At 40.1% G+C, this 27,273-nt stretch overlaps 4 protein-coding genes across 6 annotated transcripts; 2 read left to right on the forward strand and 2 right to left on the reverse strand.

Annotated features, from left to right (window-relative positions):
- Positions 1-3,503: 3,503 nt before the first annotated feature.
- LOC102296656 (mitochondrial uncoupling protein 2) lies at positions 3,504-6,282 on the forward strand. Its single transcript, XM_005922034.3, has 8 exons — positions 3,504-3,756; positions 3,940-4,071; positions 4,349-4,487; positions 4,574-4,781; positions 4,859-5,056; positions 5,143-5,244; positions 5,337-5,517; positions 5,612-6,282. Exons 3-8 carry the CDS (start codon positions 4,362-4,364, stop codon positions 5,724-5,726), a joined length of 930 nt encoding a protein of 309 aa, XP_005922096.1. The 5' UTR covers positions 3,504-3,756; positions 3,940-4,071; positions 4,349-4,361; the 3' UTR covers positions 5,727-6,282.
- Positions 6,283-7,147: 865 nt separating this feature from the next.
- On the forward strand, positions 7,148-10,440 carry LOC102296972 (mitochondrial uncoupling protein 2). Its single transcript, XM_005922035.3, has 8 exons — positions 7,148-8,217; positions 8,364-8,514; positions 8,876-9,074; positions 9,150-9,366; positions 9,461-9,658; positions 9,743-9,844; positions 9,924-10,104; positions 10,197-10,440. Exons 3-8 carry the CDS (start codon positions 8,949-8,951, stop codon positions 10,309-10,311), a joined length of 939 nt encoding a protein of 312 aa, XP_005922097.1. The 5' UTR covers positions 7,148-8,217; positions 8,364-8,514; positions 8,876-8,948; the 3' UTR covers positions 10,312-10,440.
- Positions 10,441-10,504: 64 nt separating this feature from the next.
- Positions 10,505-16,074, reverse strand: dnajb13 (DnaJ heat shock protein family (Hsp40) member B13). The gene is made up of 8 exons (XM_005922037.3): positions 15,162-16,074; positions 14,975-15,078; positions 12,647-12,808; positions 12,403-12,551; positions 12,099-12,212; positions 11,199-11,312; positions 11,044-11,120; positions 10,505-10,696 (listed from the first exon to the last, which is right to left on the reverse strand). The coding sequence occupies exons 1-8, from the start codon at positions 15,227-15,229 to the stop codon at positions 10,537-10,539; spliced, it is 948 nt and encodes a 315-aa protein (XP_005922099.1). The 5' UTR covers positions 15,230-16,074; the 3' UTR covers positions 10,505-10,536.
- Positions 16,075-16,197: 123 nt separating this feature from the next.
- Positions 16,198-26,574, reverse strand: rab6a (RAB6A, member RAS oncogene family). Of its 3 annotated transcripts, none has more exons than XM_005922038.3 (8): positions 26,199-26,574; positions 23,827-23,884; positions 23,646-23,700; positions 22,975-23,080; positions 22,633-22,744; positions 20,716-20,809; positions 19,956-20,022; positions 16,198-17,649 (listed from the first exon to the last, which is right to left on the reverse strand). In XM_005922038.3, exons 1-8 carry the CDS (start codon positions 26,266-26,268, stop codon positions 17,585-17,587), a joined length of 627 nt encoding a protein of 208 aa, XP_005922100.1. In that variant the 5' UTR covers positions 26,269-26,574; the 3' UTR covers positions 16,198-17,584. The 3 variants fall into 3 exon arrangements, with proteins under 3 accessions (XP_005922100.1, XP_005922101.1, XP_014188985.1); XM_005922039.3 differs by lacking the exon at positions 20,716-20,809 and adding an exon at positions 22,320-22,413; XM_014333499.2 differs by lacking the exons at positions 16,198-17,649; positions 19,956-20,022 and adding an exon at positions 22,320-22,413.
- Between the last annotated feature and the right edge of the window lie 699 nt (positions 26,575-27,273).

The raw sequence follows: 27,273 nt of genomic DNA on the forward strand, positions 1-27,273 counted from the left end.
TATATATATATATATGTATGTATGTATATTTTAGCTTACTATATAATTCTTGAACACAGACTGGAAGCAGTGCCCATCCAAGAATGTGACCCACTATGTCCACACATATAAAGTGCAAAAGTAAACACACACATTCCAATAACAAAAACTGTTAAGAGGAAATTTAAGTTGTTAAAGTGTGAAACCTTCCAGACGCTGAAGTCAAGCGACATAGTGAGAGACACCAGAGAGAATGAAACGCAGTTATGTAAAATGAACATGTTATGACAGCCAGTTCTCCACAGTTGTAGACGAGAGGACGGGAACAGGTGCTGGTGAGCAAACATAAGAGTCACATGTAATTTTAGGAGGACTCAGCTGATTATTATCCTAATCAGTCAGCACTGACGCACGTTTGAAGTAGGGCAAAGGTCTAAACACTGAGGAGTATCTGCATAAAGAGCCTTTCCAGTTATCATGCCAGATATCTTTTAAATACTAAGTTGAATTTGTGATATTGGTAAAAAAAAAAAAAAGCTCTCTGGAATACAATATTAGGCAATTTTCCAGACTATTCAAGCACTTTTCATCATGTGCTTTACATGAACTCTTCCTTCTGTATCTTCTCAACAGTGCTTATATTACATTATAATCCCTGTGTTTGCTTTCTAACCCATCAACTCCTTAACAACATGTGTGATCTGATCTTTGCTCACTGATCGAACCTAATATTAGAAAATATCATCTAGCCAGTGAGAGCCAGAATAAGCACTAAGTTTTAAGAAAAATGCAAGCCAAAGCTAAATCCGAACAGTCTGCAAACCCCTGAGTCATCTCTGCTATGCGGGGCCTTTTGCTGTCTTAGTGGAATATCTGTTTTGTGTACGGTGAAAAACTGTAAGTCAGCATAAATGATAAAAGCTGTTGATGAAGTTGGAAAAACATTATAAACTTGAGGTAACTACAGATATTAAAAATAAGCAGTTTTAGTGTCCCTTTATTCTTTTCCTATTTAATCATCCAGTGAAGCAGAACCAGGACAATCCAAGTCTGAGTTGATTTTGTGAATGAAGCAAAGATGCTGAGCCATAAACCTGTGCCCTAGTAACCTTTAAGTGATGACCTTATTTATAGAGTACTGATTTAAAGTTCACAGTATTCAGAGCACAGGGGTGATCAGGTCTGGGGGCTCAGTGTCTTTTTAAGGGGAGGTCACTGCAGACTGGTTGAAGCCAGCCCACTGACTTGTTTACTGGCCCGAGCGTGTGCTTAAATGTTTCTCACAGAGTGTTCCCAGGAAACTGTTTTTAGAGAGCAGGTGGTGAAACCACCTCCACCATCTCCTTAACCTTTTCATGGAATACAGTATAAATGGATTATTACCTCTCAAATGTCCTGTAATGTCGTTTGACATCACAGGACCCAGTCTGAATATGTTTGCTAAACGTAAATATGTTCTCACTTTACTAATCTCCTACGAATGCCTTGTTTAATATAGAACCTTTATAGCTGTAAATATGAGGAGTGGAAAATATGCAGGTGTATGGCTTTACTTTGACCCTGTTTACCAAAACTGCTTCAGAGTTTCTGAGTAAGTCGTCACACTGAAGATGAATTATGACACTGTTTTATGTGTACAGGGCAATATTGCTATAAAGCAGCAGTTTATGGGAAAGAAAGATGTTTACAATAATGTGCAAAAGTCTTGAGCTATGGAAATATAGTGTATAAATATAAGAAATACAAGGCAAAGACTGAATTTATACAATTCTAATGAGGTTGAAAGTCAATATCTGGTATGACTACTTTTATTTTTCAACACAGCCGGGCTTTTCTGCATTTATAATTTCAGCAATTTTGATAGGATTTCCAACACCACTGCCTGAAATGAACCCCCAAACCATGAAAGAGCATCCACCGAGTTTTACAAGTGACTGTAGATACTCACTGTTGTACGTCCTTCTTGATCTCCTCCCTACACATACTGACAATGATGTGAACCAAACAATTCCAAATTCAGATTCAGATTTTCAGTCCAGTTCTTGTGTAATTTGGATTACCTCAGCCTACCTGTTTTCCTTCCTTGAGAATGATTTCTTGTCAGCCATCCTCTCACTGAGACCATTTCTGATGAGGTTTTAGTGAAGAACAGGTGGATGATGAAGGGTCAAGTCCCCTGTTTTTTCATTTAAAAAAAAATCATACAGTTCTTATCTGGTTTCTGTATTTAAGGACAACCTTCACACCGTGGGACAAGTTATTTTTGAATAGCTCTTTGAAAATCACCTTGTAGGTGCAAAAACACAGTTTTCTGTCTGTCAAACTGTGTTATCTTTGGCATATTTTGTGGATTCAACAAAATAAATGAGAAGAAATTTTTTTGTGACAGGCTTAGCAAAGATCCTAATGATGCAATTCAAAACTGGCTCTTGGCTAAGTTGTCTTAGGTGTTAATTGCTTTAGCTGGGTGTGTTTTCTAATTCATTAACAGGTCAGTGTTAAGTGGCTTAACAAATAAAAAACATTCTTCTAAAAATGGTTAAAAGACTTGAATGAATATAAGCAAAAAAAGCAGCCTGGAGAACTATGGCTCAGTAGCACCAGGTCTTATCTTAAAGAGTTATCTTATCTTATCTGGCTCCTTGGAAGCAAAATATAAAGAAACGAGGGAGGCTCAAGACTTTTGCACATTACTAGTATGGTTACAAAATTTAGTAGTGTCGTCTTGGGAACAGAACAACTTCCTGACACATGTTGCAGCTGGTGAATCCTTTGATATTTGGAATATGAGGCTGTGCTTTCTGACTTGATTAAAACTTGGCGACCTGTGACCCAGAATGCAATGGAAACTCACATGTAAGGAGGCATGCACTCACAGAGAGCCAACACCCACCTACAAAGAGTGCACCTCCTCCCCCTGACACTTTCCATTTGGCAGCTGCTCCTCTTGTTGGAAGCGGCTTGTGTCCCTGTTACAAATCAACCCAAATGATTGCATTCAGATTCTCTCTGCACCCAACCACACTGACCCATGGTATGGATTGGCTACGAAGTATGGCGGTCTCCTTACTTGAATAATTTCATAACTTTTTATCGCTTGCTGGGATGGAGAGGTGGGGGATTCCTAAAGCTTCTAAACTTCTAGAGCTAATTCTGTTCCCTGGGCACAAACAGTAAGCAATAATGCGGTGGAAATATTACCCAGCCAGACAAAAATCCCAGGCAAACATCTCATGAATCCAGACAAGCCTTCCAGTCTGATTGGCTGCATGTAACCAACCAATAGAAAAATACCCTGTGATGTCAGCAGAGTAATGTGAGCTGGTATCTGGGGAAGAAAAGCTGAAATTTCACACAAAAATCAAACTCTGGATTCCAAACATGAAACATTGTTTTTAAAAAAATCCATGAAACTTTCAGCAGTAACTTCTTTACTGTGTAAACGGACTCCAGATAGACCTGAATGTTTACGTGTACTCAGAGATTTCATGCCAGGCTGCCATGATGACGGCATCAGGAAGAGATCAACAAGAGCTCAGATATCTGGCTCAGGCTCACAGACTGATAAACATGATATTCTCATGACAGGTGTACAACGTGTTTGGCTACAGCGCATGTAGTTACGTGGAAAAGCTTCCTATAAATTTGGGGAGGCTTCTTCCATACTGGAACAGTAGGCACACAGGAGACGAGAAAACATATAGGATTAACTATCAAAGAGGACTGTATACATTTTTCCTGTTAATTGGATTATAATTTACTTGGAAAACTATTAAGGTAAAAAAAAAAACCCCAACAACCTTGCATATCAACATAGCTGTGATTTTTTTTAACTCTGTAAATTTTTATTGGCAGTTAATTGAAAATATCAGTTATATTTGCTTCAAGCTGTGGGTCGCTTTCAGCTAAAACTGAGTGAATGATGATTTGCTGAGTTGTGCTATATGGTTGTTTTTGCAGCAAGTGGTGGTATGCTCATTGGCTCATTTCGAGGAGAGTTTATGGCCCGAGGCATTTCCACAACAGAAGCACCTCGAAAGACTAGCTTGTTTCTTGAGAAAACCTGAAACTTGTCATTATCCTTACTCACAGGTTTGTATGACTTTCAGCATGAACAGCATGAAAATATTTCCAGCACATCCAGCACACTAAATACACCCAGGTTTGTCACAGTTAGTCATTTTAAACAGATCAAACAAAAGTCGTGTAATATAAGAAAATATCAGCAGTTATGCATGTAGTCTATTTTTACTTTACACGCTTATATCCCATATTTGGTTGTCCAGGCAGCGATGTTCTTTGGTGCTTTGTGTTACACAACCAAAGGTCTTTGGATCGTAAGAGCATATCTTTCCATTCATGTCCTCAGCTGAGGCGCAGCAATGGTTGGCATGAAACCCAAAGATGTGATGCCCTCTGCGGCAGTTAAGTTCTTCGGAGCAGGCACGGCAGCCTGCATTGCCGACCTTGTCACCTTTCCACTGGATACCGCCAAAGTCAGACTGCAGGTTAGACAAACAGTGTTAACCAGATGCCTTTAACCTAATGATAGATGTCATATTAAATCCTCTTTTATTTGCATCATGTCGTGCAGCTTCAGGGAGAGTCTCAGATAGCCGAAGGGGTTGGTGCACTGAAGTATCGGGGCGTGTTTGGCACCATCACCACCATGGTGCGCACAGAGGGGGCCAGGAGTCTGTACAATGGTCTGGTGGCAGGCCTGCAGAGACAGATGAGCTTCGCTTCTGTCCGTATCGGCCTTTACGACTCCATGAAACAATTCTACACCCGAGGCACCGAGAGTGAGTATCAGTGAGCGAGCAACAAGTCTGCTTCTATTGCACTGTTTCTTCGTGACCAACATACGTATGGCACACAGGTGCAGGGATCGTTACTCGGCTCATGGCGGGCTGCACCACCGGGGCAATGGCTGTGGCTTTTGCACAGCCAACAGATGTGGTAAAGGTGCGTTTTCAAGCCCAGGTCCGACTGGCTGACGGCGAGAGGAGATACAACGGCACAATAGATGCCTACAAGACGATTGCCCGAGATGAGGGTGTACGTGGCCTGTGGAGAGGTACCTGCTTTACATTCAAGTCATTCATCTTTATATGAAAATGCCCTCGGCTGTTCTGACAGTTACGATCCTCTTTTGTGTTCCAGGATGCATGCCAAACATCACTCGTAACGCCATCGTAAACTGCGCAGAGCTGGTGACCTACGACATGATCAAAGAACTCATCTTGAAGTACAACCTAATGACAGGTGAGGCCATGAATGAAAGATACAGACAAACATCCCTCAAACGTCTGTCTAATTAACGTGAAAGTTGTGACTAAACTTCTGTCCTCCCACAGACAACCTGCCGTGCCACTTCACGGCCGCCTTCAGCGCAGGCTTCTGCACCACAGTTGTGGCTTCTCCTGTGGATGTAGTTAAAACACGTTTCATGAACTCAGGACACGGCCAGTACAGCAGCGCTCTCAACTGTGCCTTCACAATGCTAAGAAACGAAGGATCCACGGCTTTCTATAAAGGGTAAACACACTCTAACATGACCACGAGGCAAGCAGAGATGCTACAAAAGTCCTTTTGAATAATTCTTCACTTGTCTTTCTTTCCTCTTCTTTAGGTTCATGCCTTCTTTCCTGCGACTCGGCTCCTGGAACATTGTGATGTTTGTCACCTATGAGCAAATTAAAAAAGGCATGAGCAGGGCACAGCAGTACTGGGAGTCTCCGTTCTGACCGCAACTAGTCAGACTTGTTTTTGTTCAACTCAGGACCGCAAAACACAACAGCCGAACGCACACCACAGTGCAGGGGTGACTACTGACGACTCTTGGTTGGAGACCTGAAAATACAGGAGCATGAAAACACAAGAGTTGACATTAGAAAGAGTTTGAGCAGGAAGACTTCAGGGACATTGTTGCAATATTTAAAATAATTTAAAGGTTAGACCTTACAGAGGCTTCATGCATTTTAATGGTCAGAAATTCCATTACAAGAAGCTCCTTCTGGTGTAAACTTCTATGTTTAAATGAAATAATCACGTGAATAATGTTAGGCTGTAAAGTTAGTTTTTAATTCCTTTAGGCTTTCCATGAAAGCAGAAGACAGTTTATGTCCAACATTACATACCTTAAAATGACCACAATATGTCTTTCTGGATTGTTTACACTGTTTACCTTTTGTAGTTGTAGTTTAATGTATTTGCCACTAGATGTGAAAAGTATGTATGATTTGTTGCTGGTCGATGAGTCATGTGTATTTTGTGAAATAAAGTACTTTAATTAGTGAAAAATTTTAATTTCGCCCATCCTTTTGTCTGCTATTTAATGCCAGTGTTGCTTTGTAACTTTATTCTGAATGTCACTTCACATCCCGACTCCCACTCCTAACCTGTTAGATATACAACACTCCTCACAGGGAGAAATTGGGAATGCGGATTTCCTAAAATCTTCTGGAAAAGCCTCAGAATTTTAGGTAAGCAAATGCTGCTGATCTCTTAAAAATATACCTCCTTTTTAAAATCTAGCATTTATTAGTGCTTCCATTTAATAATAATACTCCTGAAATGTGCCTCTGGAGTTCAGCCACATTTACAGAGATGTACCTACACATGGTAATACGGACCATATGCATGTCTTCTTCATCAGTATCATGTTGGCCTACTGCTTCTGTTACGTCCCAGAGTTCATATGTTACTATATAATTTTTTTCACTCATGGATTTTTTTGCATGTATGTATTTCTGATGGGTTGCTTATTTGTTTAACATGGAAGTGACCTTGTTTCTTAATATATTTTTATGCATGTGAGGCCCTTTGAACATGATATGTGCTACTGGGCGATACAAATAAAAATGAATTGTTACAACAAACAAATCATGAAACAGGCCGTCATAAAACACCTCCCAGCATTTCTTTTGGCACAGAACCACCAGTTTAAACCTAAAATATGCTTTTTTTTCCATTTATGAATTACATTTCCAACTCCATAATTCTTTGAGTGCTGTATCATTTCCATAGGTCTCTGAAAAAGATCTTACCAGGTACGATATCTGTGCAGTTTCTTTGCACAGGCCATCACTCTGACGAACACTTGGATCACTGACATATTATCTCACACATAGTACAGATACAGGTATGAATAAGTTACTACATAATTGATGGACAACTGGTTGATGTATAAAATATATATACTGGGAATCGACAGTATAAATATACTGTTTATATAGTAACCAGTTATCCATCACTTCTTTTTTCCATAATTTATCCCAGGATAATCATCAGGAAAAATAAACTGCACTTATTATTGAGATCATCCAAGCTAACAATAGCAGAAATGAGCATTTAAACCTTTTAGGATAAATGTGAAAAAAAAAATCACTTCACATTTTATATTTTTATGACAGTTCATGATGAATCTCTGTGATCCAAACACCTGGTTCAGCTGCTGCAGTCCCATAACTGGGTCAGTCAGATATGGAAAGATAGCGCCACCATACCACTACATATGGAGGACAACATGCACCCATGCACTGACTCATAACATGGAAATTTACAGTCCTTGTATTTGCCAACATGGCACTAAAAATACAACGCTGCACTTTTTTGGAGTCCCCTACAGTGGCATAGTTGGATTGGAGTTCTGCCATTTAAACAAACAATACTGTATGATGACTAACTGCGTGTTTCAACCTTCCAGCTCACTACTAAATGCAGGAACAACAAATTACAAAACACGTTTTAACGAAAAGCTGCAGTGAGACAATTATTGGTTTGAACATATGGCTACAATTTGGGGTGCAGTGTACATGCGCGCGGCTTCTTGTACTTTCATCATGACTCAGCATTTACTTTACAAGTCTTTGCTGCACAGACCACCTAAAGAAATTACTGGCTTGATTAAAATATAAGATAAAACATTGATTTTATGGAATAAGATCTAATTAATGTTTGTGCATTAATGTGGGTTTGGGGACATGATACATTTGATTGTGGAGTCAACAAGACAAAAGGAAGGCGTGCTCTAAACTACACACATTCCCACACGTGACAAATGCAGGTTTACAGTCGGCCCACATATTTGGGGTGGGACCCCACCATGTAACACATGCCATGCTATGATGTAACAGCATCATGGGCAGTATTTAAAGAGGCAGACCTCTTCCCCGCTCCTGCATCTGTTCCACTTATTATCTGAGATTCGACGAGAGGTTTGGTTATTGTCCCTTGGTAAGGCTTTTCAACTCTACAAATCATATCACAATACAGGCAAATTTTACCTTTTTACTTTTACTGTTTACTTTCCTGTTAATATTATTAATTAATAAAGCTTTGTTGGATTGCTATGTTGATTTTAAAATGACTCTTTTATGCAGGATTTGGAGTATGATTATACGCCTCATTGCTGTTAAAAAATCTATGGAAAAACAAGAAAAGTTGTTTATAGCTGGGACAAAGTTCAGCCAGAGGGACGCCTTTAGAGAATCCTGATCTCTAAAATATCTGTCCCAAACTGCTCCTATAAAGGTAAGACTTAATGACTTAAAATTTGATTTCATTAAAATTGCAATGCTTCTTTTTTAAACCCATGCAAGTACACAGAACATAATGAACAGCAGTCTCATTAAAGCCTGTACTTGGGGTGGGGGGGTGCTGCTTTTGCTGAATAGAGGTGTTAAATGAGCTTATGGCACACACCAGCTGGAGGCATTACTAGCATAGTGAGTAAAAGAAGCCAGGATCAAGCGTGTAAAGCAGATCCATAAAATAAGCAACACTTGTCTTCCTGATGGGATGTAACTCTCATGTGTCAAATTTAGAGATGCAGTTTTAAATAAAAAACATTTGTCTCTGAATGCAGTGTGTTTGTGAAATTTGTTTCTGTCAGATTTTGCAGGAACATCTTGTCGTGTTCACGTTCACAAATACAACGCTTGTGTTTTTGAAAAACACTGTGGAAAATGGTTGGATTCAGGCCTGCAGATGTGCCACCTTCGGCAGCTGTAAAGTTTGTGGGAGCAGGAACTGCAGCCTGCATCGCTGACCTGCTCACCTTTCCCTTAGACACAGCCAAAGTGCGACTGCAGGTATTAAAGTATTCTTGTGTAACAAACACAAAGCCAATTCTTGTAACCTTAGTAGAATGAACTTTCATTGCACAGATCCAAGGAGAGGCCAGAGGCTCTGCTGCTACAGGGAGCGGCTCTACGGTGAAGTATCGAGGGGTGTTCGGCACCATCGCCACCATGGTGCGTACTGAGGGTCCTCTGAGTCTTTACAGTGGGCTGGTGGCAGGACTCCAGAGGCAGATGAGCTTTGCGTCTGTCCGAATTGGTCTCTACGACTCTGTTAAACAGTTCTACACTAAAGGCTCTGACCGTGAGCATCTGTGATTGGATTCTGACAGTTGTTTATTTGGTTGAGGGGAAATTTTGACCAGTCTCAACTGACATCTCTCTCTTCCCTGGTTTAGATGTGGGCATTGGGAGTCGGCTGCTGGCTGGATCTACCACAGGTGCCTTGGCGGTTGCCATTGCTCAGCCCACAGACGTGGTGAAAGTTCGCTTCCAGGCACAGGCCAGATGTCTTGGCCGTGCCAGGCGCTACTGTAGCACAGTGGATGCTTACAAGACAATTGCCAAGGAGGAAGGCATTTGTGGTCTGTGGAAAGGTAGCTCAACCTTCCAAAATGCGTGTTTTTAAAAGGCTGCTGCTTCATTTCTTATGATGCATCTTTGTTTTCGATGTCACACAGGCACAGCTCCAAACATTGCACGTAACGCTATTGTTAACTGCACAGAACTGGTGACCTATGACTTTATCAAGGATATGCTCCTTAGGTCCACGCAGCTGACAGGTAAAACACAGTGGCTTCACAGCAACATCAGGCATGTGTATGATATAGCACTCAGCCCTGGGTTCTGTGCACTCCACAGATAATCTGCCCTGCCATTTTGCATCAGCCTTTGGTGCGGGGTTGTGCACAACAGTGATCGCCTCCCCTGTTGATGTGGTCAAGACAAGATACATGAACTCTGCTCTTGGCCAGTACAGCAGCGTTCTCAACTGTGCTGCTGCCATGATGACCAATGAAGGCCCGTGTGCTTTTTACAAAGGGTAACCCAGTGATTCCACATTCATTTGACAACTCTTAATGTGAATGAAACGAAACCAAAAAATGTTTTTGCCTCCATTTCCATTTTCTTAAGGTTTATCCCGTCTTTCTTACGCCTGGGGTCCTGGAACGTGGTCATGTTTGTGACGTACGAGCAGCTGAAACGAGCAATGATGGCAGCGAATCACAGCTGCAAAGCTTATCTGTAATCTCTACTGTCTCTCGATGGGCTCGTGTTCGACCACACTCACATTGTCTTTCATTTTTGTTATCTTCCAGCGTGTTTACAGAAATATTCTGACAGAGTGCAAAGTGCAAATAAAAACAGAAAGACACGATTTGCAAATGTATCAGTATTGCTCTCTCCTGACAGACATGTAGCCACATGAACAGTCCAATCAATCATTCTGATTACACATGTATTTGGAATGTGATTAATCTTTAAAAGACAGAGCTTGCTTGATCAGATACTTCCTCTCAGCAGAAAGCGTCTCGGGGAACTTAAGGTCAAAAGTAATTATGAGGTTTCCTCTCTGGGAAGGGTTCTTGGACAGCGGCATTCCTTCTCCGGACAAGACTTTTTGGTATCTAGGGCTGATATGACATGACAAACAAATCAGAGAGCGGAAACTTAATGCAGATAATGCACAAAATGAAAAAAACACAATAATCATTAAGTGTTATAGCAGATGGTTATGCTGGACATTTCTTCCTGTTATAAGGGAGTTTTTCATTCCCACTGTCGCCAAGTATTTGCTCATAGGTGATCATATAATTTTTGGAGTTTTCTCTGCTTTTTTTCTTTTTGGGGGGGGGGGTTGTATTTCCTTACAATACGAAGCACTTTGACGCGACTGTTGTTGCACTCTGGCACTACATAAATGTAAAAACAACCAGACTGGGAAAAACTGTTTTTCAAGACAGTGACTGAAAGCACTTACTGGACAATGTCATTGATAAGAACAGAGAGCAGCCTGCCATCTAGTGTCTGCACGTCCACAGAGAAGCCAGTTAAAGCCTGCGAACAAGGGAATCAGCTTACAGCTTCAAAGAAACCTTTTTGCATGGCCAATAATCAATCCATGACATGACTCACCATCTCCAGAGTAATCTTTGCTTTGTAGATGAGGTCATTGTTATGTCTCACAAACAGAGGATGAGTCTTCTGTCGCACAATAAACACAATATCTGCGGGAATGCTGTTTGGTCCCTGAAGGTAAAACAGCAAAACAAAATAAAAAGATTACCATGCAGCAGTCTTTACAGACAGTTCTTTATACATTCCCTCCCTGGGTAAAGGAAAGAATATACACAAACAAGGCAGTGGTACAGTCAGTACACATCATCATAATAAAAAAACAGAGTAATAAGAAGAATAGCTTTGAGCGCATAATTTCTTTTGGCTAAAATTGCCCAGAGTACAATAAGCAAAATGCCTTTTGCTTATTGTAATCGGGTGTTAAAACCGAACATGCTTACTTTTGGTAGTAAGCGTGTTCCATTTCAGTGAACCTATAAAAGATCTGCAGGAACAACGTACTTGTGTGCAGTCTATGCAAAGTGCCAATTTTAGGAGAACCTTCACAAGTAGTTAGTCATCAGTTATACTTGCAATAGCAGAAAAAGGAGTACAATAAATTATAATTTGTTAAAAATTCCCCTCTCCTTTGTCGCATTCAGCCTTTTTAATACTTACCTCTACTATATTTTCACTAATTGCTGCACTGCAGTAATGTATATACCACAATAACAATGGCAACCTGCTAAATTTCCCTTTAAAGCTAACTGCACACTGAAGCCTAGGATTGATTACAGCAAAAAATACATTTCTGGGTTATAGCAGCCATATAGCTCGGAAACGGCATCAGAGCCACGAACCCAACTCAGGCTGTAGGAAATATTTATGTATAAAAGGATAAAAATAATACACTATACCAACTCATGAGCTCACTTTCAAACCCCCCATTTTAAAATGATGTGTAGGCTGGTTAATTACCTGATCTCCCTCTTTGGGGAAAGTAATTCTTGTGCCTTCGTTCCATCCAGGCTTGACATCTATACTCAGAATCTTGTCTTTGATACTGGATGTGCATCCATCATCATTCATGACCTGTAAAATAAATAAAGCATCGCACAATATATGAGGCAAAATCAGTGCTGTAGTATGTCTTTGTGATGGCGTTTTTTTTTTTTTAATGCTGTTGTTTAGTTAGCTCTAAACCCCATGAGGAGCTTGCAGTCTTATAGATGAGTGAATCCAACAAAAGCCACGGGAGGGAGAAAATATAAACATGTCTTACTCTGCGAGATATCTTGATCTTTTTTGTGCATCCATGGAAGAGATCGTCCAGGCACAAATGAAGGTCTCTCTCTATTGGGGAATCTTGCGTTTTCGCCACTTGTGGCTGCAGGCCACCGAACTGAAGCGGCACATCATTTGTGTAGAAGTCTAGTAAAAAAAAAAGAAAAAAAAGAAGGTGGATTAAAGGATTAAAATCGAAAACGCACATTCACTGTCGGGCTTTGATTATGTTTTTTTCTCACCTGCAAATGGGTTGTCACCCCCGAAAAACTGTTTGAATGTCTGGTCAGGATTCCCATGGTAGACGTATTTTGATGACCAAGTTCCATTGCTGGCAAACTCAAGTGGAATACCACCTCTCAGGCCCTCCTCTCCAAACTTGTCGTAAGTTGCCTTTTTTCGAGCTTTCACACAGAAAATTGGCTTTGATTCACACACATATGGTACATTCTGCATACAATAAATACAGCCTTTCCTCAGACCAAAATACACTTCACTGTATATAAGCCTGTATTACTATTTTAATATTAACTGGTATTTAAAAAAAGCTTTCTATTTCTGATCCTTATAACAGTTTCCTGCTAAATGTTTTTTTTTAAACAAAAAGCTTTAAATACAAATCTGCAGTTATTTCCACTTCTCCTTTTACAAAAATGTTAGTATTGCTTATAATATAACCAATTTTAAACTGAGTTGTAGCTGTGCGTTCATCTATTGCATTGTTTGAAACCGTGAGTGGGAGGGTAGATACAATACATTACGATACTTTGCGTGGTGATATTGTATCGATAGAGAGTCACCAAATATCGATATTTTATAAAGAAATATAAATACTCAGGGAGTACTATGAACAGTAGGACTCATCTTATATTGAGATGATTTTATGTATCTCATTGTCTTTTATCCTGTCTTCCTTCTCTCACCCCAACTGGTCGCAGCAGATGGCCCCGCCCCTCCCTGAGCCTGGTTCTGCCAGAGGTTTCTTCCTTTTAAAAGGGAGTTTTTCCTTCCCACTGTCGCCAAAATGCTTGCTCATAGGGGGTCATGTGATTGTTGGGTTTTTCTCTGTATGTATTATTGTAGGTCTACCTTACAATATAAAGCGCCTTGAGGCGACTGTTGTTGTGATTTGGCGCTGTATAAATTGAATTGAATTGAATTGAATTGAATTGAATTGAATGTAAAATCAGCTCCACTGACAAACCACCCAGGACTGGACACACTTAGCTTGACAAAGCTACATGCTAATTAAGAGCGAGCTTATGGCTCATAAGTAAAAAAAGGACAGCAACCTCCTTGCAGCTACAAAATATTTTTTTAAGAATCAGTGACTGCCTGCTCATAGAATTGAATTTTTTCACATTCTGCAACTGACGAAACAGTTGCCCAGAACGTGAGGGTCTCGAACACAAATGGTCAATTTTGATTGGAAGGCAGTTGCAGAGGTCACCTGAGAGGAGGCAACTTTTCAGCAAACAATCTCAGTCTGACTTCGACTGACTGCAATCACTCTCTGAGAGAATGTCAAAATAACTGAGTCAACCGGCTCCCAGGTGGCTATATTCTGGTTTTATTTACATAGAACAGGAAGGTTGCTGGTTGCAACCGAATGCAAAATCACTTATTGCGGGAATGTTGTACACCTTCCTTTGATAATTCAATTGATTTGTGCTGCTTAAAAAAAGAATAATAATAGATTATCACAGTATATCAGTTAAACTTCAGAGATATCAGTCTGTTCAGTTGGGAAACATGAACCCGTGTGAATCCGTTTCGCTTACTTTGGTTCAAATGAAAGTAACGCTGGAGAGGCATCAACGAGACAACCCCACCCAAAAACCTGACTGTTTTTGCTGTTTGTCAGTGAGACATACATGCAGCCCATGCAGGTTGCACAGCTAGTCGAGCTCAGTTCTCTTCACACAGGAGAGACACACACAAGCAGTGAGGACATGTGACACACATGAAAGGGTCTTGAGACACTGGTGAATGTTAGGCTGTCTGCCTGATCCTTCCGCATGACAGATTTGGAGGGTTTCACAGACCTCCACGTGCTGTTAGGTAGGTGATAAAAGAGTTTGCCAAGAAACAGACACATCTGTTGCCTTCTTGAGGTAATTTTCGAGAGCACGGGAAATGTTCCTCCTGTCCCTTTTTATACAAAGGAACAGACATGGGTACTGATGCTATGGTGATGCCCCTAACTGCCCAGCTCTTAGCAGCTCCACACTCTTGACACTGCTGACAGATACACCTTCTTACATCGGCTCTTCCTGATTTGCAGTCCTGGAGCAGCTGTGCACTGACTATCTTTGCAACGTGAATAGGCTGCAGGTATCATGTCATTCCATCAGAATTGAAAAGTAAAGTCACAAAAAGCAAAGCTAGAATGAACCGAATCACGAGGGATAAGGAACGACCACTTTCATTTGCACCAAAGCAGCTGAAATGGATTCAGTACGATTAACTGACTTTTCCTTAGACTGTGATCATCGAGTGTCCCCTTATTGTTTTTATCCGTGCGGTTTCCAAAATAAAACACACTTCAGTCTCGATATTCTTCCACTTACGGTCGCTTAAAACATCATAGGCTTCACCCAACTGGGTAAATTTCTGGGAGCTTCCAGGCTCTCTGTTTCTTTTCGGATGAAACTTCAGTGCAAGGCGTCGATATCTAAGAAAGAGAAAGAAATAACTGAGGAATAACAGAAGCCTCATTATTAAGCATGTGAGTTTCATATGTATTAAATGACTTACGCCTTTTTGATGTCTGCATCTGTTGCGTTTCTATTTATTTCCAAAGTCTCGTAGTAATCATTACTCATTGTGAAACTAAGTATTTAAAACCACATTTAAACATCAAAGAAATATCCAGCTAAAACACAGAGTGCGGGTGCGTGAATTGGTTTCCACGGAAACGGCTGCTGGGAGACTCTCGCGAGAATTGCAAACACTCGCGGACATTGATTTAAAATAAACTATAACAAGAAACAGACTGCAGTCCAGAGAAGACTGCTCGTCTTCAAATAAATAAGAAGAAATTTAGAAGTAATAAACGTTGACGGGAGTTGCTACTTCGCAGTGAAGTAATTATTACTGACCTCTTTCGAAAGCTTTTATAGTGTGTCATTATTTAATGTCTCCGCGTAGTAGTTATTGTCTGCTTTGTAATATAGCCTAGAATCATATGCAGATGACCACGATATTAATAAATAGCTGTGCAACAATCTGATAATCACTCAATGCTAGATCCCAACTAGGTCAGGTAGATAGGGTCACTTGACATTTTGCATAGCGGATTGCTGGCATGTGTATACTCATTGTTTGTTAAATAAAGTAAAAAAAAAAAAAGATTGCTGGCATGTCTCGTGTTTGGGGGCCACCACTGTATTATTTCTTCTGTGGACTTGCAGAACAAACAGTAGGTAATGAGTCAGGCCAGTTACTGTAGCTTCAGCATACCGTGATCTTGTCTATTTGTAAATTTTTGAAGCACCTTGGTTATTTTGTACCTCGACAGTCATTTTGAGATTTTACGTAAATTAACTGTAATATTATTGGACATCAAACCTATAAAATCAAAAAGTTAAATGTGATTTGAACACTGAATGTCTCTGACTATAATCACTTTTTCAGTACACAGCTAAACATCTATATTTCTGTAACTTTCATTATCTTGTAGTAATTGCTGCCAGAAATGATACAGAAACAGATCAACATCTCAGCACTTAAAAAATAAAAATATTGAACTGATTTATCCAAAACACATGTCAGAAACACAGATCAATACCAGCAGCGTTGACAAGTTTACTTTTATTCTTTCATTTGAATCCATTCCAGAAACGTTAAGGACTACAACGCTATACAAACTGAACTCTCGCCTGTAGTTTTACACAAAAATTGCACAATATTTTCAGTATGATCAAAGTGCCACTTCGAGGCAGCACGTGAAACAGCAGTTGCTCGCTGCTGAGTGTCAAAGGTGGTCCAGTTTGGATGCATATTTTATTAGCGACTCATACCCAAAGTGAAGATATTAACAGCCATACAAAAGAAACAGGAATCTGATAGAAATAAATATTACAAGTCATTGTGGATTAAATACATATGTAGAATCATCACTAACAAGAAATCAATGCCAAAAAATAAAAACAAGGAAGTGTTGATAAAACGGCATACCAAACCTAATTAGATAAATCCAAAGCCAAGGAAGCCCTCTACAATTCAACTCCAAAAGGCATATATCTCCACATCTAATGTCTATTGTCGGATTTATGAGAAAATCTACAAACACTATCTAAGAAAGTTTTAGTCTATGTCAGCTAGTCTTTAGGGAAAAAAATCTATCCAAATAAAAAGTAATAGAAAATGGAAGCCAAGGTAAAAATAATCCATCTCAATAGACGTGTGGGCAGAGGAGGAAGGACGGTAATGTGTTTGATGCAGTCATGTTATGCATTTGTGCTGGTTTCCATGGTGTGTAGGTGTGACACTGCGTGACTGTGCAGGTCGTGTTGGGAGAACTGTGACTCAAGTTTAAAATAAGCTCCTAGCTCACACTTCATGGGTGTGTAGTACACATGTCTACACCCAGCACTCCAAATAATGATTTACTTTGAAGCAATCCTACAACCTTTTCCTCATTTTATCCCAAAATGTTAAAAACAAAATAGTTTGAAGAAAATACCTAAATTAACTTCGGCCAATCAAATACAAAAGCGCTTATTGTGTTAACTGACAAATGCACACAACACATTCACATTGTGCTTATTAAGCTTAAAGCAATATTTACTTATTTTTTCTTTTTTTAAAGATTCTCACTCTTAGACAAATACATTGATTTGATGACTTTGACACACATCGTCTTTCAGTTTGGTTCAAAATCATCTTTACCCACAAACTATTCTCATTTTTCTTGTACTACCGTCTCTGCTGAAATGACAGAAGGCTTAGTTCAAGCATAAATATGCAATGTTTCAATATGTTTGAATGCATGTGTGTTACAGTGCAAATATTCAATTTAAGTACAACTGAAGTGACTTTCAGAGCAGCCCGATGGGCTACCAGACTTCCATGATGGCGAGGATAACGGATGTAGTGTTCTCTTTCAGGCTGGGGGACAGTGGAGGGTGTAGTGAAGGATATGGGCGCAGAAAAACTGAATGTATTAGATAGAAACATTAGCAGGAACAGCCTCCTTCACTGGTAGGTTGCTCTGGTGGTTTCTCCAGCTTAATGTCAATCACTGAAAGGTTTAGGAGTTAAGAAACAACATTGAAAAGGAACTCTGAAATGCATTGGCATTGAATTAAACAAATTAATTAATTAATAGCTCTAGATTTCTGCGTCATGGTCCTGTCACATCAACACCGTGGTGAAAAAGGCCCGACAGCGTCTCTACCACCTCAGACGCTTGAGAGACTTCCAACTGCCCTCCAAGGTGCTCAGGAACTTTTACTCGTGCACCATAGAGAGCATCCTGGCGGGAAACATCTTAACCTGGTTCGGGAACAGCACCATGCAGGACAGACGAGCTCTACAGAGGGTTGTGCGGTCAGCTGAGCGCACCATCCGCTCCGAGCTCCCTGACCTGCACTCAATCTACAGCAGGCGGTGCTGGACCAAGGCCAGGAAGATCGTGAAGGACCTCAGCCATCCCAACAACAGACTGTTCTCTCTGTTGAGGTCAGGAAAGCGATTCCGCTCCCTGAAGACCAACACAGAGAGACTGAGGAGGAGCTTCTTCCCGCAGGCGATACGGTCTCTCAATCACACCACCACACAGTACTGACCCACACATATGGTTCTTACACACACACTGGACTTTCTGGACTTTGTTTTTGCACAACACTGGTCACTATATTCTTCATTTCCGGTTAATACTTGTACAGCTGCTGTTATTGTGTATATATTTATTTATATTTAGATTTCTTCATACATTCTTATATAGTTCTATATTGTGTATTTTGTTGTACAGTTATTTTATTTTCAACTTTAATTTATATATTTTATCTTATTCTCCCAGTTAAATTTACCCTTCATTCTAATTTGTGTTGTACAGTTATTTCATTTTTAACCTTAATTTATATTTTATTCCTTCCTAGTTAAATTTACCCTTTTTAATTTTTCATATTTATTTCCTATCTTATTCATAGCCTTTCCTTTTTTGTTTTCTTTAGGTCACGAGCAGTTGTCCAAGCATTTCACTACATATCGTACTGTGTATGACTGTGTACGTGACAAATAAAATTTGAATTTGAATTGAATTTGAAGGAAAGACAGTCACACTTTTTTGGCACAATGGTCCAAAATGTCCCATTGGTGTTCAATTAGCCTGAGATGACCGTGATTGTAAATGCCAGAATGTTTTACATTATTTTCATGATCATTAAAGTAGTCAGTGACCACATGTGCTGTACAGGTAGAGGCCATTTTCACACTCCAGCAGTGGTATTGCCCAATTCACATGTATTGGTTTATGACACATTCACAATAAATTACAAAGGGACTCTCCTATAATGGAGCACTTGTTGATGGTGGGAAGGAAGAAATAGCTTAACAGAAAGAGATCTCTGGCAAAACCAGGCACCAAAAGGGTTGAGGTTTTTAAGTTTTAAAATAAAGTTCTTAGTTTCAAAAATGAACTTGTTAATTTTTAAAGACCCTCCCCCCAACTAAATATTTTTCTATTTGCTGAGTCATTAAGCAAGACAATTTAAAACTAATACTGTTAACATATACTGCATTCTCTCTCTGCATGAGACAGAATGCAAAGCTGGTCTTCCACCAGAAAAGCTTCTAGTTGTTGGGCTGCTGGGGAGTTAAGAGCGCTATCCACCCACTGTACTGTGTATATGGCGTGCCAAAGTTGGAAAGTCTTTCAGCTCTACATGAACTTCTGTGGGTGTTACCGTAGCTGAAGTTTTTACCTTTTAATGGCAGGAATAAATTATCATCGTTCAGATATTTTACAAGACCAGATGCTTCAACTCAATGTGACGACTCATACTGGTCTCCATTTAACTGAGGTCAGTATTTCACCACTTATTGCTAGACAGAATATTAAAGTAATCTTAAATATTCTTATGGACACATGATGGCTTATGCTATAGTTACATGGCAAACTTATCAAAGCTGAAGTCAGTAAACATCATAACAACATCTTTATAACTCAGTCTGAGACTGAGGCACGTTTCTAGGAGCATGACTGACTAATGTGAATTCACTGTCTGCTCTGATCTGTATCAGGACAAACTTCAAAACCTTTCAAGTCTGTTTCATACCCTCCAAAAATAGACCATCAGTGCAGAGTGTCTTTGATATTATACTCATTAAAACAGGCATCCAGCTGAATATCAATAGGTGTCCTCACTGGTAAAACAAATCTAGAACGACATGTGGGTTAAGCAACAATAGTGAGATGTCACAATTCTGCACTTGATTCTCCCTGTGGCCGTGCTTATCCATATGACAGACATAAGAGGGCAAAGAGACCTCTGACTCTGTTCTGTCATGTCAGATGCAGACACTGACATGTACACAAAAGGATACTGTCCTCTCTACTCTTGTCCTGTGTGGTGTCCATGCCAGGGAGGGCAGCTGCCACACGACGGAAAAGCTGGAGGGAAAGAGGACCGCATGTATTCTTTCAGACAAGGAATATAGTGAGGGCATGATAAAAAATACAAAAATGAAATTGGCACAGCATGTTGTGTATAATTCTAATATTAACTGATCAAGCATAAGGTCCACTTGAAACTCACACAGAGAAAGACACCCAAGAGAGATTTATCAAATTTGATCTCAGTTTAGCAGCTTGTGTCTCTGACACTGTAAACCAATTTCTGTGCTGCATCGGTGATTTGAAAAGAGGATGGAGCTGAGCTTTAGTGACATCTTCCATTGACAAAGCTTGGAGGATTTTAAGCGATGAATGGATCCATTCATAAAATTCAAGAGAAATGTATGATGATGCTCAGCATCCCCTGCCCCCACCAAAGAGCGTCGTGGAAGCAGACTTATGACATGCAGAGTTCACAGCAGCAGTAACACTATTGCTGTGGTGATCAGTGCTGTGCAGGTTGTTGATTTGCAAACTCTGGTCCCCATCTCTAAGACTTTGTGATAAAAGGTTGGCCAATACAAATCATTACAGGGGGGAGAGAGCTTGAAAAACAACCAGTTCTCTTCACTAGTGACCAGTGGAAACTGATGTTTAAAGCACACCTTTTGCACACATGCGTGTGAAATAGAAGCCAATCAGAAGAGAGGACTATGAGAACACATACACATGTAGGTGCACACGCTCTACCTGTTTGACATTGTAGCCTGTCTTTGCACTTGTTTCAATAAACAGAACATTCATCTCTTTCGCTCTCTGTTCTCCCTCCTCTGTGGTTATCTGTCTGTGATGAGCCACCGCGAACAACACACAAACACCCACCAGGACACGCACATACCCCCACAAACATCAACACAGAGACAGGGGAAAAGAAACACAGACACTGTGATTATGTTGAAGAGCATTAACAAGCCGTGCCCTTCCTGCTGCGGCTGCCACCACTGCCCAGCACCAAAGGTTTCCCAGTAAACTTCCTGGAAAAACAGGAAGAGAACTGAAACTTCCAACATCTCAACCATAAATGTTATATTCTCTGTGTTTGACTGAAAAACAGGGTTTTGGAGATCCAAGGCATTGCTAGGCCAAGACGAGTAAAAAGTTTGTAAATAAGCTTTTAGAGGAGCTTGCAGGTAACAGGGAAAAGCCATACATGAGACTGACACCCACACACTCTCATCACCTTTAGCAAGAAAGTGATGAATACTTGTTTTATTTAAAGAAATACGCACAAACAAGAGCAATTTAGACTAAGAAGCCCTTTTCAGACATGCACTCAATTCTGTTAATCAGATGGCATCTAAACGCAGAGGTTACAAACGCATATCACTTGAGTTGCTCAGCTCACTAAAAGACATGATTGTTGTGGATAATCCCCTAAACTATAATAATGTGAGGGGAGGAAAAAATAAAGTTTTGGCATGAGACATCAGCTTTCAGCTTTTTTCCATGGTCTCACTGCCAGAAATACTGCAGAAGCCACAAAGCCACTCCTTTGATACATATGTTAAACAGGCTTTTTTATTCCACGCTGGACAAAGTCCAGCATCTACACTGGTCCACGAAAATCACAACCTACAGTGTGGATTTAGTGGTTCACTTAGTGGTCACTTATAAGCTTGGGGCAACCGTGGCTCAGGGGGTTGGGAAGCTAATCTGTAACCAGAAGGTCGCCGGTTCGATCCCCTGCTCTCTGTCCTGGTCGTTGTCTCCTTGGGCAAGACACTTTACCCTACCGCCTACTGGTGTTGGCCAGAGGGGCCGATGGCACGACATGGCAGCCTCACTTCTGTCAGTCTGCCCCAGGACAGCTGTGGCTACAACTGTAGCTTGCCTCCACCAGTGTGTGAATGTGAGAGTGAATGAATAGTGTGCCTAGAAAAAGCGCTATATAAATGCAATTCATTATAATTATTATAAAATTGACCTAAGTGTTTATGGTTGCAATTGCATATATACAGAATGTGGCGTAATAACCCCCCAGAATAATTTGGGACACTATATCCTACTTACTATAGTGTGAAATTTGGCGCATAGCACACAATAAAATCATGATTACTGTAGCTTGTTCTGTCAGAGTGGGGATGTTTGAAAGAAGCGTTGATGAGTATTAATGTAAAAGAAAAGCTCCATGTCCAAATACCAGATCAAAAATTTTATGCAATCCATGTCTGAAAAGGGGCAACTTCAGGAACCTAGTCTGACTTTTATTTTCAGTGGGAGACCTTTGGAGGTGAAACCCAGGAGGCAGCATCTACAGCAGGGTGTCAGAGCACGGCTCACACACACACTCTTACCTGCTTTACGTTGTAGCCCGCTTTCGCACTAGTCTCAATAAACATTACATTTAGTTCTTTGGCTTTCCGCTCACCCTCTTCAATAGATACTTGCCTGTGGTAGATAAAACGGTTAAAAGACTCACAGCAAGAGACAATACAAATTCAAAAAAAGGCTTAAAAACAAAAAAACCCCAAAACAGGACACTTTCAGGTATAATGCATGAAAGAAAAAAAATCAGTGAGGCCACCAGTAACAATCAATAACTTCACTTCTATGCTCTTCATGGAGTGCCTACTTTAACAAAGGCAGAAGGAGGGAAACACAGATTACCTTTTATCTGCAAGGTCTGTCTTGTTTCCCACCAACATAATGATGACATCACTTCCTCTTTCTGTTCTCACGTCATCAATCCATTTTGTGGTTTGCTGGAAAGAGTTGACATCTGGAAGACAGATGGAGATAAAAGGCCTCAGGTGAGAAAACACAGTGGTTAGTGACAGCAAGGCAATAAGCAAAGAGAGTTACAAGCTGAAAAATGTGCAACTTTTTTTTTAATTAAAAAGAAAAATATGCTTCGGTCATACTAGTGTATTTAAATGGAATCAATGCATTCCTCAGCATCAACGATGTGAATAACCTAGGGCACTCCCAGTGGACAGGTGAGCCACATACTTGTAATGTCGTAAACTACGACTGCAGCTGCAGAGTCTCTGATGTAACTTGGGATGAGGCTACGAAATCGCTCTTGCCCTGCTGTGTCCCACAGCTGCAACCTAATCTGTGGGGCAGGAAGGGAAAGGGGATGGAAAGAAAAAAAAAAAAAAGAAAAGAAAAAAAAAACAAGATGAAAATGAAACAAGAAAAACAAATAGACAAATGGGGTAAGTTTATGGGACAAAAAAAATTAATAAAAGGAAATAAAGTTGGACTAATGGGAAAAGATAAAAAGAGAGAAAGGTGAGCACGTAGTTCATGCAGGCAGTGAATAAGCACCAGAGAGAGCTAGCTTCCTGGGCCTTTGGGAGGGAAGAAAGAAGTAATCACCCTTCACTTGTCATCAGCCCTCCTCACTGGATCAAGTAAGGTGTTTAATTTCAAAACGGTGATGAGAAAGTAGATGAAAGGGTAGGAAGGAAAGGAAGAAAACTCGTGTTGAGGGAGGTATGAACAGAGAAAAGAAGGATTGTCCAGGGGGATACAACACTCCTGATCACAGTAGCAACGTACAAATGCTGTCTCTGTGTGTGTTAGAAAGAGCATAATTCAGTGGCTAAAGAAAAGCAACTGGACAAGAAGAAGAAAAACAAAAACGGAGGTACTGGTTGTGCCAAAAATAAACTTACTGTTCTGTCTTCAAGATACATAGTTTTCGACAGGAAATCAATTCCTATTGTGGCTAAAAAAAAAAAAAAAAAAAAAAAAGAGTCAACCAAATATTCACAGTCATTTCCAATGAGTATTGCTGTTGATATTAGGCATCATCAATGATTATTAAAGTTAAAAGTGGAGGTGTTAAGTCTCACTTGGTAGGTGTTGTCGAAGCTGTCGTACATAAACCTGGTGATCAATGAAGTCTTTCCCACTGCACAAACACAAACAAGAAACTCTTAAAGAGTGCAATGACCACACGATCACTTCACTTTGATTTTGTAGAAGAATTAGGTGCATCTTTTCCCCCGGAAAAAAGAACTGCATTTATAACTGAATCTATTCTAAATTTTTGCCCAATTAGAACAAAATTTAAAAACTGAAAATGCTTTTTACACTTTCTGAGCACCCAAAGTCTTCAAACAGATTATTTTATCTGACCAACTGTCTAAAACCTAAACATATCTAATTTACAATAATATAAAGCTAGCCAGCCGCTTTTAACTGGTTCACTAATAATTTCAGCTGTAATCAAAATAATTATTTTGGGGCTAAATAAAAACTACGCAGATCTCTGAAAGCTTGCAGAAATGAAATGCGTTTAAAGTTATTCAACCCAAAGCAGCTGCTGTGGCCCTTTTCCACAGATGATGACCACTAATAACAGAGTAAAGCAAGCAGCTTCATGTCACACAACTCCCACTGCCCTCTTGTCCACTAAGCGTGTAGTGCACAGCTGTTCAAAGTAATTCAGGAGTCAGAGGGTTGAGCAAGGCACAGAGAGAAAAAGGGCTGTAAGCAAAGTTTGCCATTTATGTCTGAACTCCCCCCACCCGTGTATCCAGGGTGCTGATTTGATCCACAATGGAGGGTTTGTGTCCATATGTAATATAAAACTCTGTAATGTTGTTTAACACACAAAACTACGCTTTACAAACTTTGCAGCTGTAAAATGCTTCAATTTTTTTTCTAATCTCATAGAAAAACCATTTATGAACACCTTTAACACATCAGGGACAGTCACACAGTAGCTCTGAGTACTCGCACAGTGCTGCCAGTTCTCAGACTGTTTTTGCTGAGCTCGAGTTACATTATCAGTTACAATGTCCATCAAGGGATGGTGACAGGGCTACAGACAACACTGCTGTTTACAAGGCTTAAAGGAGCCACAGCTTATCACACACTGTCCGATAAACGCAGTGTGTCTGTCCCATCTTGGTGGGACTTACAGGTCATATTACAGCAAAAACATTTATTACAGTTTTGTCAATAATGTCATCAAGTTTTGGCTTCCTTAATTCTTTCCTAGTTTCATTTATCACAGCAGCTTCTGAACTCACATCTTTTCCAAAGAGATCTGTATTATTTTATATGCAGTCTATGGCACAGTGCGACTGAAAGACAAGTTTTATATTTTGGGAAAAAGGTGTGCAGGGCCTCTTTCTACATTTGCATTTTTTAATGTTCTTGGGTATTTTTTATAATAAATATTTGTCCAATGTAATGGTTCTGACATTTCTTGTAAGTAATTTCGTCAGTTTAGATGTTTATTATGCATTTAGCTTCCTTTTTTTATGAGTGATTGGGTTTGCTATTCTTCTCACATCACAGCAGGAGAAGCCATGACTTCTTTGTTTCTTTCTTGCTGGAAAAGAATGAATAAATAGTGCAAAATCTCATCTTGACAATAGCCCATTTTTTGTCTTCCCTATTGTCCTTTGGTGGCTATCTGAGTTCACGTTTGATCCAAGTTTGTCTTTACCGAGAATTCCAACTTCATACTGTTTTAATAAAGCAACATGAAACAGCTAGTTCAAATATGTTGCAAGTAGATTCCAAAGAAAGAGACAACGCTGGACCAATAACCCAAATTCTACTTTAAACCCTAAAATCTGTGGACACCGCGGACGACACAACGAACAGCCACACAGCTTTTCCTAAGACATGAAAAACAGCCAACACGAACCCTCTGTGTGGACACTGAAGGAGTGTAAATTAGTAGGGAGATCGCAGGAATGTTGCATGGCAAGATCGGCCAATTTGGAAGTTGCTCCAGGGTCGAAATTATGAATTTATGATCACTCTAGTATTATGAACAACCTCTAAACACAGCAGGGTCTGCCTGAAGTTCACCTATCCTTCAATAACGAAGAGATACCAAAAAATAATGCTGGTGCTTCATAATTTAACATCCTGTTAAATGACACTTGGTAATTTCCGATGCCTCCGTTAATGATGTGTTATCACAGCCCGTCACACAACTGAAGTAAGAGTCCATTTTTACAGACATGATTCATTTTGAAGGAAATGAATCACCTTTTTAGTCGGGCCAAGGCGAAGAAACTGTTCGTAACAAGTTACTGTGTCGTAATGCCATCACTGCCAAGTGTTAACGATACGTGGCTAACGTTAGCTAGCTAGCTGGTTGAGGTTAATCACCCACCAAACTCTGGTGTTAGCTAAATGTCCAACAGAGCAAAAATGTAAATTCTACATCCCACAACACTGAAAATTACCAACAGACTTACCGCTCTGTTCACCAAGAAAGACCAGTTTAAATTTTCTTAAAGGGTTTCCGAAGTCTCCGGCCGAAGACATGACTGAATCAAACCTTGACGTTACTTTTCGGGAGCTTCCTAGCTAGTTAGCTAATGCTAACTAACCAGTTGTTGTCAGTTATCAAATATCCAGAGGCAGCGAAAATGAACAGCCCCACTCGTGGCTGACTTGAGCAAATTTTGTGCTCAAAGCGTATTCCTTCAAAGTCCAAGTCAATATTAAGCACCTCACTAACTACTGCGGCCAAGTTAGCGTTACTCTTCTACTCTGTCAATTACACCCAACCAACGAGCCACCTCGGGGCCGCTCTTCTTCAGAGACAACTTTATGGATAGATGTGTCTTCTTGGCATGTTCATGTGCTGCCCTCTGCTGGTGGAGCAAAAAAAAAAAAAACCCACAATGAAAAACCAGACTGCTCCTTTGGCAGAGCAACGCACTAACACATTTGATTCAGTAGATTTTATTTTTATTTTATTTCACAAAGTTGGAAGCATTATGAGAAGAAAAAAACTACCGTGCTAAGGACAGAGAAGAACAGAAGGAAAAGGCACGGTGTGTTTTTAAAGCCCACTAGAGGGGGCACTTTCATCACAGGTAAGATTTCACTACTAAGCAACTTTAACGGGAATCCCAGTAATGTTTAAAGAATTAGACGGTGACTTTTACCGATGGTTAAATTACATGGAACGGTTTTTTTTAACATCCATCCATCCATTCATTCGCTTATCCTGTTCAGGGTTGCGGGGGTGGGAGGTGGGAGTGGGGGCTATCCCAGCTGTCTCAGGGCAAGAGGCCGGGTACACCCTGGACAGGTCGCCAGTCTGTCGCAACCTATCCCCACTAACTGCATGTCTTTGAACTGTGGGAGGGGTCGCACTCATGATGAAATCCCTCAGAAGCAGAAGATTAAGAAAGAAAACAGGCACTAATACATGAATATTTCTATTAAAAACAGTCCCCAGTAGTGAGTAAAATTTCTTTCTTTGTTACTCAGAGTTTTTAGGTAAACTTTATTTCATTTTTTTTTCCAATGTAGAATAAA

Source organism: Haplochromis burtoni, unplaced genomic scaffold (genome assembly GCF_018398535.1).
Source record: "Haplochromis burtoni strain Fernald_Lab_line unplaced genomic scaffold, NCSU_Asbu1 Contig_56, whole genome shotgun sequence".
NCBI classification, from domain to species: Eukaryota; Metazoa; Chordata; class Actinopteri; order Cichliformes; family Cichlidae; genus Haplochromis; species Haplochromis burtoni.